The sequence below is a fragment of the Carcharodon carcharias genome, chromosome 22 (assembly GCF_017639515.1).
Source record: "Carcharodon carcharias isolate sCarCar2 chromosome 22, sCarCar2.pri, whole genome shotgun sequence".
Taxonomy (NCBI): Eukaryota; Metazoa; Chordata; class Chondrichthyes; order Lamniformes; family Lamnidae; genus Carcharodon; species Carcharodon carcharias.
The window spans coordinates 9,945,625-9,960,573 of NC_054488.1; the positions used below are offsets into that span (position 1 = coordinate 9,945,625).

Here is a 14,949-nt window from a genome sequence, read left to right on the forward strand (position 1 = left end):
AAAAAGTGAGCGACTGTGGCTTGTAGAGTAGCATGTTAGCACACCAACAGGAGTTCACCAATTTACACCCACAATCTCTCTCTCCACTGACTATGCATTTGTGGCGACATTGCAGTGATGAGCGAGCAAGAAAAGATCAGGTGGGCATCATTTTTACATTCAACATATTAATCAACTGATGACCTAAACCTCTTCAGAGTACCTAATGCATAATTTATTCTTTTTAACACATATTAAGATGTGACAAATAAGAAATTGGGCTGCATATTGCTTTTGTCAATACGAAAGAACAACATTTTGTATCCCTTTGGATAGGTCTTTATACTTCTGAATTTAGGCTTTTTTTTTGGTAGGGGTCCTGGTACCCCTGTCATTGGCATTATTCACAAATGGCCTGGTAACTCAATGCAATTCTTGATGCTTACTATGGTCTGCACTATAGCTTGTCTATTGCTTTATGATGGCCCTGCAAGCAATAATACAACAAACTTAAATCCAATGAATGCAAAGATAACAATATTACACACCATATTGATGCTGAAAGAGAATGCCTCGGATATATTTAGTACAATTTCTCAGCACATCACAAAATTTAAGATGCACGTTACTGTAATCTTCTCTACCAAAAACCATCTTCCCAGTTAATTGTATGGTATATTGTTTTTGCTCTGCTTTCCTTGATGAAATCATGGTATTTGATTTTTCTTTAATGGGATGTGAGTATCACTGGCAAGTGCAACATTTGTTGCTCATCACTTTTTTTTTTGGAAAAATATACTTAAAATATCTGAAAGAACATTACAAAATATTTCCAAATGGCCATCACAAAAAGTGCAATCAGTCTCAACCTTTACACGTGGATCACGAGGTGCTTCAATACAGTCAGTGAACACCACAGACACTTCGACATGGTCATTGCAGATAGACAGACGGTGCAGTGGGATTGGAGTTAGCGACATACATCATGTTGCACTCTGCAGTGCTTCAATACAATTATGATACATTTAGCATTCACTACATACATTTATTGTCCCTTAAACTGAAGGGCTTGCTGGGCCATTTCAGAGGCCATTGAGGAGTCAACCACACTGCTGTCGGCCTGGAGTCACATTTAGGTCAGACCAGATAAGGATAGCTGATTTCCTTCCCATACCAGGGGCAATTAGTGAAGCAGCTGCGTGTTTACAACAGTCAATGATAGTTGCCATGCTCATCATTACTGAAACTAACTTCATATTCCAAATTTAATAACTGAATTTAAATCCCACCAGGTGCCATGGTGGGATTTGAACCAATGTTTCCCCAAGAGCTTTTGTCTGGACCTCTTGATTACTAGTCCAGTGACATTACCACTACACCACCATTCCCCTCTCCACAACGCAAATAATCTCATTTGTTTATTCTTCTCCTCAACCTCAAAATGTTCTTATTTTTCTGTTACTTGCATAATTATATTACTTTTCTCTCCTGTACTTCCAATGGTGCTTTGTAGTTCTGTTTGAAATTGTTAATACAACACTGCAGAGATTTTTCTCCCACTCTTATGAATTTAACTAGGATATGAACAATACTAACAACTTATATTTCTACACTACTTTCAACTTAGAAAAATGTCCCAAGATGGTTCACAGAAATTAAAAGACAAAAATGGATGTCAAAGAATGATGTACTAAAAGTAACCAGAAGCTTGGTCAAAAGAGTGTTTTTTAAGGACGGCTTTAAAGGACAAAGTGAGGTGGACAACCTAAGAGAAATAGGGAGGAAATTTCAGAAGTTTGGGCCGAGATGGCAGTAGATATGGCCACCCCTAATGAAGCAGGGTGGCTGTATGGGAGCTTTAGGGACTGAATGAGTATGTTACCTGTTTTACCTGTGCCTGGTAGATGCGTGGAGATAAGGTCATAGATTATTGCTGCACTAATTCCCGCCACCTGCTGCAAGCACAATCTGGTCATTCTGGGCTAGGTCAGATTGACCTGCTTCTGTGATGGACAATGCTGGGGCAAAGGGTGGAAGATATGCACAAGAGACCAGAGGACGAGAGAGTTGCAGGGCTGGAGAAAGTAATAGGGATGAGGAGGCATAAAACCATGGAGGGATGTGAACATATGGAGCTTGCTAGGTCAGTTCAGAGGACATTGAAGAGTCACATTGCCGTGGGCCTGGAGTTAATTTTAAAAACAAGGCAAAAAGGGCAAAAGTTGTCTTAGACACTTGCTTTTGTATATTTCTGCACTGATATAGATGTCAGAAATTTGAGGATAGAATGAGGTTAAAATTGAGCACAGAGACTCCCAAGATAATGAAGGGAATTGGTCATCTTGGTCCACAGAAATTGATCATGAGTTAAAGATTCATTTACTATGGAACACAAAGATATGGCTTTCATTATGATGATAAGTCAGGCAGAACTTTTTAAAAGTAATAGAGTTGTAGGGAACACTACTAAAGCACAATATTAATTATCCTTAAATTGGATACTCTATAAGGGGTTGAGGGATTTGGGGGAAACAACAGCAGTGTGGGGTTGAAAGATTAGGTATGTTGGACCTAAAATATTTTCTCTGTAACTTAAAGAAATTCTGCACAGAAACAACTGACTAAATGATTCAGCATTGTTTTATATGTGAATTATTTTATAATACAAGTAAAATAATTTTTTTTTTTACCTGAGCTTAATTGTGGAAAATAATTTGGAATAAACACTGTTACAACCCACATTGAAAAAAACATGAGGGCACACCGAGAGACCCCAGGCCTTTCCATGCTTTTAGTCAGAGGCTGTTCAACAATGCCGGCATTGACCTGGCTTCCCTTTTAGTAATGGAATATCAAGTAGTGCATGGAAGTTGGAAAGGGAACAACACAAATTGAAAATAACACAAAAAAAAGACCAAAGTCCATTGAGTCTGCTTTGACCATGCTCTTATCTGCATGATGTTGACTAATCAAAGCAATGACTCTCTATCCGTTATCCTACAACAAACCCAGATACAATAGGAGGAAAACCCCAGTGGTGGTGAACTTTGGAAATCAGAGGTCCAAATAGTTAAAGAAAAATAAAATCCAATATATATCTTTGGTGCAATATTTATAACAAACCACCAAGTGGCATTTGTGCAGATGTACTTTCCATTGTGTGATGCCAGCCGTATGTCAGCAGGAGGTGTATGTTGTCAAGTGTAACTCCCTGTTACAATTCCATAAACTGGTGAACTTTTTTGTTTTTTTTCTAATACATTTTTGAGGGATTATAATAGAAATAGGCTGTAGTTATTTTATCATTGAAATAAATTGACAGTGGATCAAGCTGAAATAAAGTTAAGATTATTGGTAGAAATGGTCAGCCAGCTTACGGCACTAAACTTTAATATTTTAATACAAAAATCAATTTCTAAACCAATAGTGCAGCACACCATCAAGGTTGGAAAAAGATGAAAGGAGAAAAAACAGGATGCAACAAGAAATAGTAATTAAACATCATGCTTAGGTGCAAAAGTCTGTCTGAAGATAGCAAGATCAAAGAGGTAAGCAGTTTCAGTTTTGAGGTCACAGAAAATAATTAATTAGATTAGGAAGCTGCTCAGTGAGTCTTGATTTCAAACTGAGGGTGTAGGAAGGGAAAAGAGAGTATTAAATGGTGCCTTAATCATGGAAAAAACAAGGTAAATTCAAACTAGCATTGATTAAAGTAACATTGAAGAGTAGAGGTGATAAGGGATATTCTATATGATAAGCTTTTCTTACCTGAAATCTCCATGTCAGTCAGAATCACATCCATTGCTTTATTAGCATAGATAACCAGATTTTTCTTAAAGTGATATAGAACGCTCTGATAATATTTTAAGCAACTTGTGACAGTCAAACAAGACAAGTTTAACTTTTGAAAGATTTGTTTTCAAGCTTTTGCACAATATGAGAGAGCGGTCAGAAGAGCACAACAATGAGGAAATACTGTTTAAGAATTAGGATTGAAGATCAGGGAAAGTTCCAGAATATCAATTAAATTGCCAGACCAGTTTTATGAGTAGGCTGATTCGAGGCCATTTAGGAAAGCAAAGAACTTGGCATTAGTCTGAGTCTGGGAGGAGTGCCCTGCAGTCAGCATCACGGTGAAGCAGTCTGGGAAGAGTGTCCTGCAGTCAGCATCACGGTGAAGCTGGCTGGGAAGAGTGTCCTGTAGTCAGTTCTTATCACTCTTGTTATTTTCAACATCACAAGACAGCACGAGAGCGGTGGAGAGATCAGAACCAGCGCAGGTGTGGGAAGCTTCAAAAAGTGGCATCACAAAGATGAGAGCTGAGTAGTGGGTAAGTGTTTTTTGTCCAGTTTAAAATAGATTAAGCTAAGGAAAGGTAAGAGTTCTAGTTTTTATTTAAAGTACATAAATAATTTAACTTGTTTTACTGTATTTAACTTAAAGTAAGGGTTTTTTTCAACTAGAGGCATAGTAGGGCAGCTCAGTCCCATGTTATGTTCCACCTGCAACATGTGGGAAGTCCTAGGCGCTCCTAATGCTCTGATCGACCATGTGTGCAGGAAGTGCTACCAGTTGCAGCTACTTGAGCTCTGAATTTTGGAGCTTGAGCGGCAGTGGAGGCTCTGAGGTGTATCCACAAGACTGAGAGTTTCGTGGATAGCACATTTTTAGATGTGGTTACCCCACAGCTTACGGAAGTGCAGACAGAGAGGGAATAGGTGATGATCAGTCAGAAGAAATGTGTCAAGCAGGTAGACTGGGGTTATATTCCCTGGAGCAGAGGAGATCGAGGGGGGACATGATTGAGGTGTATAAAATTATAAGGGGCATACACAGGGTAGACAGGAAGGAATTTTTCCCCTTGGTGGAAGGATCAATAACCAGGGGGCATAGATTTAGGGTAAGGGGCAGGAGGTTTAGAGGGAATGTGAGGAAGAATTTTTTCACCCAGAGGGTTGTGGGAATCTGGAACTCACTGCCTGAAAGGGTGGTAAAGGTAGAAATCCTCATAACATTTAAGAGGCATTTGGATGTGCACTTGTGATGCCATGGCACACAAGGTTATGGGCCTAGTGCTGGAAAATGGGATTCGAATAGTTAGGTATTTGACCAGTGCAGACTCGATGGGCTGAAGGGCTTTTTTCTGTGCTGTAGACCTCTGTGACTCTACTAGTCTGAATGTTAAAAAAGTGTTGCAAGTTTTAGCCAAGCTGGTCACTCCCATGACAGCCGAAGCTCCAGCTGCCCTACCTCGCTAGCCAACCTTCCCATCTTGAGCACCTGCTGGGGCCGTAACCTGCCAACCTCCTTCCCATCCTGCTCACCCAGCCCACTATTGTGCCCTTATACTCTACATTCAAGCCAAAATATTCCTCTGCTATGTGGGTTTTTCTCAGCAAAATCAGCAGCATGGGTGCAGAGGAGTCAGCTGTGCAATATTGCTTCTCTTTCAAGAACCCTCATCCCATGGATTGCCACACAATAAAAGCATTCTGGCTGATTCCAGGACAATAGCCACTGATGTGCATCATAATAGTTTGGCGGCCAGATATCAGCTAAACGATGTTGAGTGCAAACCCTGTCTGTTCATGAAGGTCATGGCATCGATGTGTACGGCTCCTTTTAAAAAAAAATGAGTGTCATCATGGCAAAACACTACAGATGCTGGAAATCTGAAATAAGAACTAAATGCTGGAAATATTCAGATCAATTAGTACCTTTGGAAAGAGAAACAAAGTTAACGTTTCATGTCGCTGACCTTTCGTAAGAAGAGCACTACCAGCATTTTCTGCTTTTATTTGGGTGCTATCTTTGATGTCTTGCAATCAAAGGGGCTCTGTCACTTTACAAAGTTGTACATCCTGCTCCAAATCACTCATCAAAGGCGGTTCAGCCTGGGATTGGATCTTGAAGAGTCAGGTGCCTAATTTTTTTAGACCTCGTGCTCATGGCTCAATCCAGTACAGGGCTTGGAAAATCAGGCCCTTTTTTTTTTGTCAGCTAGGAAAATAGCTGGACTATCTGAAAATTTCAGTTATTTCCTCAGGATGTGCATCATCAGCATTTATTAAATTTATGCTGTTAAACCGCCATTGACGTAAAGCACCCAAACTCTGTTCCTTCTTTAAAAACAGTGGAAGTTAAAGTTTAAAAAGAAAAACAATTGTAGTACAAGAGGGCACATGACATCTTTAAGCATTTTCCACTCTGAACTTTCCACAGTGGATTAACTAAGATGGACAAATGCCAGTCCAAACTATCCCTGATTACCATTGTCCCCTTGCTGACTTTTCTGACGGTAGTTTAGCACTTAACTCAGCTGCTGTTTCCAGCTTATCCTAACTATACGCAATCAGAGCCCTGTTCATTCAGGCAAGTTCATACAAACTGCAGCATATAAGTTTCAGCTTTTTAAACTCTGGGAACATTATAAATAGATGATGAGATTGATGACTATGGAATCTGTTTGACTACACAGTTACCTAGGTCAGTAGGATTGTCTTTGGGTCTGATACTTTAGCTGGCTTTGTTTTCATTAACAACAGGATGTGAGTTTAATAAATTTATAATTAGCTGAAACCACTTCAGAATAAATTTGGTAGGACTCCTGGTGCTCTGACTTGAGAGTGCCTCAGAACCTTTGGGGTTGCTTTTGAACTATTTCCATCATACTTACTTGCCAAGCATTGTTATCAGAGTTGAGGAAACTCTAAGCTTGAGAAATCCACACGCAAGGCAATTATGTTCAGCCTCACAGTTTAAGTGCTGTAAGGTATGCCAGTTTCAACATGGTACTGAACTATATTTAATTCAGTTTGTTTCCCTCCAGCTGGAGACTATCCAGTATCACTTCCACTTCCATCATGAAGCCACAGTCTGATTTTTCTATCACCAATAATAGCATTATATGATTAGCTCACACATGATATCATTAAAGCAGAATTGAGTGAATACCATGAGTTTGTCTTCCCCAGTGATTGAAAACTTCAGGGGAATTAATGATTGAAAACTTCAAGGGAATTTTCAACCCATTTCTCACCTGAGGAAAATGTGGTGAGGGACCTAGTGCACCTTTGTCTGCCTGAATCAATTTTCATGGAAGAGATTGTTTAAATATGCAAATTATTTCCCTACATTTGTTGTAGGGCCTCAATTGTAATTTGTGGGGAGGTCGGTGGAGTATGCTGGTAGGGTTGCCAACTCTCCAGGATTGGCCTAGAGTCTCCAGGAACTGAAGATCAATCTGCCTGAAGATTCTATATCCCAGAATGTTGAGCTGCCAATCCTGCCCCTCCCTCAACTAAGTCTCAGTGAGAGCTACTATATCACATTTCCACGTGTCAATCTTCACCCTTAACTCATCCAATTGGAAAGCAAAGACTCATTACCCAATTGGATGATGCTTGGCTGTCAGCCAAACAGCCTTATTCCCCATTTTCAATATTTTTATACCTGATAATGTTCAAAGAAAATTACAAAAAAAACCCACTATTTTTTGATTATACACAGCTGTGTACAACCCTGGAGAATAATCAAAAAAGGAGTCAGTTACTGCAGTAAGGATAGATAATATCTTGGAGGGGGCGTCGAATGAAGCTTTTTGGGTAGAGCTTAGGAATAAAAAAGGGGCAGCCACATTGTTAGGTGTTTATTATAGACCCCCAGATAGTCAGCGGGAAATTGAGGAGCAAATATGTGCACCATTTGTGGAGGTGTGTAAAGACAATAACAATAGGCTAATTATAATAGGTGATTTCAACTTTCCTAACATTAATTGGGATAGACCTTGTGCTAAGGGCTTGGATGGAGTGGATTTCTTGAAATGTGTACAGGAGAAATTTTTAGGTCAATATGTAGAAGGTCCAACAAGGGACAGCGCTGTGCTGGGCCTAATTCTGGGGAATGAAGCTGGACAGGTGGCTGAGGTGATGGTGGGGGAGCATTTTAATGATAGCGACCACAACATGGTACAATTTAAGCTTGTTATGGACAAAGAAATAGACAAGTTGCAAAAAAAATGTTTTGGATTGGCGGAGAGTGGATTTTCGTAAAATAAAGCAGGATCTGGCCAAGGTAGACTGGGAACAGCTACTTGTGGGGAAATCTACAGAGGAGCAGTGGGGGACATTCAAAAGAAATGGGGAGGGTACAGGCTCAACATGTTCCCTCTCGGGTGATAGGAAGGAGTAACAAACCCAGAGAACCATGGATGACCAGAGGTATTAAGGATACGACGAGAAGGAAAAGAGAGGCTTTTAGCAGAGGGGAGCAAATCAACAGAGGCATTAGTGGAGTACAGAAAGTGCAGGGTGGAGCTTAAGAAAGCAATTAGGAGAGCAAAGAGGGGATAGGAGAAAGCTCTGGCTGGTAAAAGATGGGAAAATCCTAAGATACTCTATAAGTATACCAATAGGGAGAGGGTAACCAAGGAAAAAGTAGGGCCCATCAGGGGGTAATCTATGGGTGGAGCCAGAGGACATTGGTAGAATGTTGAACGAATACTTCACCCAAGAGAATGAGGATGAAGATATCGAACTCTGGGAGAGAGACTGCGAGGTTCTTAAGCAAATTGATATAGGGAGTGACAAGGTATTGGTGGTGTTGGCAGGCTTAAAAGTGGACAAATCTCCAGGCCTGGATGATTTGTGTCCCAGACTACTGAGGGAGGCAAGGGAGGAGATTGCAGCGGCTCTGACCCAAATTTTTAATTCCTCTCTGGCCACGGTGGAGGTGCCAGAGGACTGGAGAACAGCTAATGTGGTTCCGCTATTCAAGAAGGGTTGTAGAGATAAGCCAGGGAACTACAGGCCAGTGAGTCTCACATCAGTTGTAGGGAAACTATTGAGGAAAATTCTGGAGGAGAGAATCTATCTCCACTTGGAGAGGCAAGGTTTGATCAGGAATAATCAGCATGGCTTTGTCAGAGGGAGGTCATGCCTAACAAATTTGATTGAATTTTTTGAGGAGGTGACCAGGTGTGTAGATGAGGGTAGTGCAGTTGATGTAGTTTATATGGATTTCAACAAAGCCTTTGACAAGGTCCCACATGGGAGGCTTATAAAGAAGGCAAATGCACATGAGATACAGGGTAATTTGATAAGGTGGATTCAAAATTGGCTTAATTGTAAGAGACGGAGTGATGACAGAAGGATGCTTTAGGGTCTGGAAGCCAGTGTCCAGTGGCGTACCACAGGGATCTGTGCTGGGTCCCCTATTATTCGTCATTTCTATAAACGACATAGATGACTATGTGGGGAGTAGGATTAGTAAGATTGCCGATGACACATAGATTGGCTGGGTGGTTAACAGTGAGATTGAGTGTCTTGGGCTACAGGAAGATATAGATGGGATGGTAAAATGGGCAGATAAGTGGCAGATGGAATTTAACCCTGAAAAGTGTGAGGTGATACACTTTGGAAGGAGTAATTTGACAAGAAAGTATTTAATGAACAGCATGACACTAGGAAGTTCTGAGGAACAAAGGGACCTTGGCGTGTGTGTCCATAGATCTTTGAAGGTGGAGGAGCATGTTAGTGGGGTGGTGAAAAAGGCATATGGGACACTTGCCTTTATCAATCGAGGCATAGATTACAAAAGTAGGGAGGTCATTTTGGAGTTGTATAGAACCTTGGTGAGACCACAGCTAGAGCACTGTGTGCAGTTCTGGTCACCACATTATAAAAAGGATGTGATTGCACCCCCTCCAGTGCAGAGGAGATTCACCAGGATGTTGCCTGGGATGGAACATTTAAGTTATGAAGAGAGGTTGGAAAGACTTGGGTTGTTTTCATTGGAGCAGAGAAGACTGAGGGGCGACCTATTCGAGGTGTACAAGATTGAGGAGCATGGACAGGGTGGATAGGGAGCAGCTGTTCCCCTTAGTTGAAGGGTCAGTCATGAGGGGACATAAGTTCATGATGAGGGGCAGGAGGTTTAGGGGGATGTGAGGAAAAACTTTTTTCCTCACTGGTGACAGTCTGGAATGCGCTGCCTGGGAGGGTGGTGGGGGGTCGCCTCACATCCTTTAAAAAGTACCTGGATGAGCACTTGGCACATCATAACATTCAAGGCTATGGGCCAAGTGCTGGTAAATGGGATTAGGTAGGTAGGTCAGGTCTTTCTCATGTCGGTGCAGACTCGACGGGCCAAAGGGCCTCTTCTGCACTGTGTGGTTCTGTGAATTGGCATTGGAAGACAGTACATCACCAGGGTTAATGTGTTGGCGGACTAATGGCTGGAGTGTGGGGCAAGTCATGTGATGAAACCTCCAGGAATACAGTTAACCACAGTTGGGAACCCTATATGCATACCAGGGCACACACTGGTCCAACTTTCCCCAAGTGCTGAAAGGTATTCCCAACTGCTCTTAAAGGGACCGCTGGAAGCCCCTCTGGTAAAGTACGTTTTTGGTTTCTTGTTGATGAATTTTGTGAGGCCAGGAGAATCCCCCTCAAGTATTTATCCAATTCTCTTCCGAAAGTTATTATTGAGTCTGCTTTGACCAGCCTTTCAGCTAATGCATTCCAGATCATAACAAGCAAGTACATTTAAAAAAAATCTCCTCACCTCACCTCTTTGCCAATAGTCATATCTGCATCTTCTAGTTACCAACCTTTAGCTTGCTGGAACAAAAACAGAATTACCTGGAAAAACTCAGCAGGTCTGGCAGCATCGGCGGAGAAGAAAAGAGTTGACGTTTCAAGTCCTCATGACCCTTCAGCAGAACTGGTTGAATCCAAGGAGAGGGGTGAAATATAAGCTGGTTTAAGGTGGGGGTGTTTGGGGGGGGTGGGGGGGGGAGAGAGAGAGAGAAGTGGAGGGTGGGTGTAGTTGTAGGGACAAGCAAGCAGTGATAGGAGCAGATAATGAAAAGATGTCACAGACAAAAGAACAAAAGAACACAGAGGTGTTGAAGGTGGTGATATTATCTAAACGAATGTGCTAATTAAGAATGGATGGTAGGGCACTCAAGGTAAAGCTCTAGTGGGTCATCTTCCGACTAGGCACTTTACAGCCTTCTGGACTGAATGTTGAATTCAACAACTTTAGATCTTGACCTCTCTCCTCCATCCCCACCCCCTTTCTGTTTCTTCCCCCTTCCTTTTGTTTTTTCCAATAATTTATATAGATTTTTCTTTTCCCACCTATTTCCATTATTTTTAAATCTTATATGCCCCCCCACCCCCACTAGAGCTATACCTTGAGTGCCCTACCATCCATTCTTAAGTAGCACATTCGTTTAGATAATATCACCAACTTCAACACCTCTGTGTTCTTTTGTTCTTTTGTCTGTGACATCTTTTGATTATCTGCTCCTATCACTGTCTGCTTGTCCCTACAACCACACCCCCCTCCACTTCACTCTCCCCCCCACCAACCACCCCCCCCCCCCCCCCCCACCCCCCCCCCACCCCCCACCTGAATCCAGCTTATATTTCACCCCTCTCCTTGGATTCAACCAGTTCTGCTGAAGGGTCATGAGGACTCGAAACGTCAACTCTTTTCTTCTCTGCCGATGCTGCCAGACCTGCTGAGTTTTTCCAGGTAATTCTGTTTTTGTTTTGGATTTCCAGCATCTGCAGTTTTTTGTTTTTATCTTTTAGCTTGTTGGAAACAGTTTCTCCTTATTTACTATATAAAACCTTCATAGTTTTGACCACCTCTATTAAATCTCCCTTTAATTTCTCTGCTCTAAGGAGAACAACCCAGTTTTTAATCTCTCCGTTCAAATAAAGTCCCTCACCCCGTTACCATCCTAGTCTCTTCTACACGTTCTCTATGGCCTTGGCATCCTTCTTAAAATGTGGTGCCCAGAATGTTCCAGTTGGAACCTCACCTAAACGTTTAGCATAACCGTGCTTTTCTACGCTGTTTGCAAAGCTTTCTCAACATGTGTTACCACTTGCAAAGATTTTTGTAAGTTTACTCCCATGCATCTCTATTCTGTACCTGCTTTAAAATTGATTGTCATTTATTAACCCATTAGCACTAGTGGTAGAACCTGCATCTCAAGGATTGGCCTTTACAGCCATCAGCAAAGGTGTACCAAACAACACTGCACCACCACGCACCCCCCCCCCCCCCCCCCCCCATCCGCCCTCCAATGGATGCTGCATGTCCACCATGGAAGGATGTCAACAAGGGATTAGCCTATATTCCAAGAGACAATTAATTGTCTCTTGAATTATTGTCTTCATTGTAGTCATGAATTAATTTTGCTAAGTCTCTAATGCAGCTAATCTGAAAATAATAAGATTATTCCATTTATCGCCAAGGATGGCAGGAACACTAAGGTTAGGAGTGAGATTTCTGGATCAAATAAGAGTGAAACAAAATGCAAATCAATTTAGACACATGTTTCATTTTAGGGCACAGATTTAAAGTAACTGGTAAAAGAAGCAAAACTGACATGAGGAAAAACTTTTACACGCAGTGACTGGTTGTGTCCTGGAAAGCACCGCCTGAGTGTGGAAGAGGCAGGGTCCAATCGCAGCATTGAAAAGGGAACTAGGCTCTTAGCTGGAAAGGAGGAAGGTGCAGGGTTAGGGCGAGAAAGCGGGGCAATGGCACTCAAGAGAATTGCTCACTCAGAGAGCTGGCGCAGACTGGATGGGCTGAATGGTCTCCTTCTGTGTGCCGGAACAATTATGTGATTCTGGTTGGACCCAATCCAGTTGGGTTACATCTTTCAACCCAAATGAGTGAGGCTTCCAAGCTGCTGTGACCAGTCAGTGTGTGTGTGTGTGTGTGTGTGTGGGGGGCGGTGGCCCTTTAAAGGGAGCGAGCAGTTCGGCGCTCCTTTGGATGCCATGGCGGATCGCTGGCTCGGTGTTTGACTTGTTGCGCTGGAGGAGCGTCTTGGCGCCGGAAGTGAACGGGCGCCCGCTTGCTCGGCGGGCCGGCGGGAGGGAGGGGGAGAGAGAGAGAGGGAGGCGGGGACGGTGATGGATCTGCTGCCGGCCAACCCGCACGGCAACGGCCTGCTGTACGCCGGCTTCAACCAGGACCACGGTGAGTGCCCGGCCCGGGGAACCGGCCCGGCCTCAGGGCGGCGGTGGCTGGTGTTGACTGGGGTGGGTGGGGGGTGGGGGGTTGGGGGCTGTTGTTGACTTGGGGGGGTGGTGAGGTTGGGGGCTGTTGTTGACTTGGGGGGGTGGTGAGGTTGGGGGCTGTTGTTGACTTGGGGGGGTGGTGAGGTTGGGGGCTGTTGTTGACTTGGGGGGGTGGTGAGGTTGGGGGCTGTTGTTGACTTGGGGGGGTGGTGAGGTTGGGGGCTGTTGTTGACTTGGGGGGGGTGGTGAGGTTGGGGGCTGTTGTTGACTTGGGGGGGTGGTGAGGTTGGGGGCTGTTGTTGACTTGGGGGGGTGGTGAGGTTGGGGGCTGTTGTTGACTTGGGGGGGTGGTGAGGTTGGGGGCTGTTGTTGACTTGGGGGGGTGGTGAGGTTGGGGGCTGTTGTTGACTTGGGGGGGTGGTGAGGTTGGGGGCTGTTGTTGACTTGGGGGGGTGGTGAGGTTGGGGGCTGTTGTTGACTTGGGGGGGTGGTGAGGTTGGGGGCTGTTGTTGACTTGGGGGGGTGGTGAGGTTGGGGGCTGTTGTTGACTTGGGGGGGTGGTGAGGTTGGGGGCTGTTGTTGACTTGGGGGGGTGGTGAGGTTGGGGGCTGTTGTTGACTGGGGGGGTGGTGGGGTTGGGGGCTGTTATTGACTGGGGAGGGCTGGGTGGTGGGGTTGGGGGCTGTTGTTGACTGGGTGGTGGGTGGTGGGGTTGGGGGCTGTTGTTGACTGGGGGGGGCTGGGTGGTGGGGTTGGGGGCTGTTGTTGACTGGGGGGGGCTGGGTGGTGGGGTTGGGGGCTGTTGTTGACTGGGGGGGGCTGGGTGGTGGGGTTGGGGGCTGTTGTTGACTGGGGGGGGCTGGGTGGTGGGGTTGGGGGCTGTTGTTGACTGGGGGGGGGTGGGTGGTGGGGTTGGGGGCTATTGTTGACTGGGGGGGGTGGTGGGTGGTGGGGTTGGGGGCTGTTGTTGACTGGAGGGGGGGGTGGTGGTGTTGAAACCAGGCCCTGAGGCTCAAGGGGAAAAGGGGAGTCTCTCCTCTCTGGCTTTGCCTGACTCTCAGCACCAGGTGTGACTGAGGCCCATGTCCAAGCCACACATCCCTTTCCAAGGGGTTGCTGGTGACTATGCAAGGGATGTGTGGAGTTTGGCAGGGTGATCAATTATCCTGTATTTTAAGGGATTGTCCCTCCTTTTAACTGTTTGCCCCACGTCCCTTAAGGGATGCCTATTGTCCTGTATTTCAAGGGCAGCCTATGGGAGATGGATTCTGGGAGTCTCCAGGTTGAGTTAGTAAGTTGAGCAGGACTGCAAGTGTGAGTTGGCCAACAGAGAGATGATGATGTTATGATTCAGTGAGATAAGTTGAAAGTTTTTGTTGATTTTAAACCCCCCCCACCATTATGAAAACCACCGGCTCTAACAGCCCTCAGCACCCGCTACCCTGGTCCCACAGTCGAAGTGTCCCTTATTTTATTTCATAAGAGCTGGTCACCTTGGTATTTTGTAAGCTTGAGAGCAGGGATGGGGAGGATTTCAACATGAAAGGAGGTGGTGAGGAGGGCCTTGAGACCATAATAGCATGGAGGCAGAGGTTTAAAATCAACTAAAGTTTACAACTTATAAGACCATAAGACATAAGAGCAGAAAGTAGGCCATTCGGCCCATCGAGTCTGCTCCGCCATTCGATCATGGCTGATAAGTTTCTCAAGCCCATTCTCCCGCCTTCTCCCTGTAACCTTTGATCCCCTTACCAATCAACAACCTATCTATCTCACTCTTAAATACACTCAATGGCCTGGCCTCCACAGCCTTCCGTGGCAATGAATTCCATAGATTCACCACTCTCTGGCTAAAGAAATTTCTCCTCATCTCTGTTCCAAAAGGTCTTACCTTTACTCTGAGGCTGTGCTCTCGGG

At 44.4% G+C, this 14,949-nt stretch overlaps 1 protein-coding gene across 4 annotated transcripts in view; it reads left to right on the forward strand.

The window, feature by feature from the left end:
* Positions 1 to 12,835: 12,835 nt before the first annotated feature.
* wdr45b (WD repeat domain 45B) overlaps positions 12,836 to 14,949 on the forward strand; it is a 42,047-nt gene continuing 39,933 nt past the window's right edge. For 2 of the 4 annotated variants that reach the window (XM_041217205.1, XM_041217208.1), the window contains exon 1: positions 12,836 to 12,991. In XM_041217205.1, the coding sequence (XP_041073139.1) occupies positions 12,925 to 12,991 (67 nt within the window). In that variant the 5' untranslated portion in view covers positions 12,836 to 12,924. The remainder of the gene's footprint in view (positions 12,992 to 14,949) is intronic. The other 2 variants (XM_041217206.1, XM_041217209.1) reach the window with 1 other exon arrangement.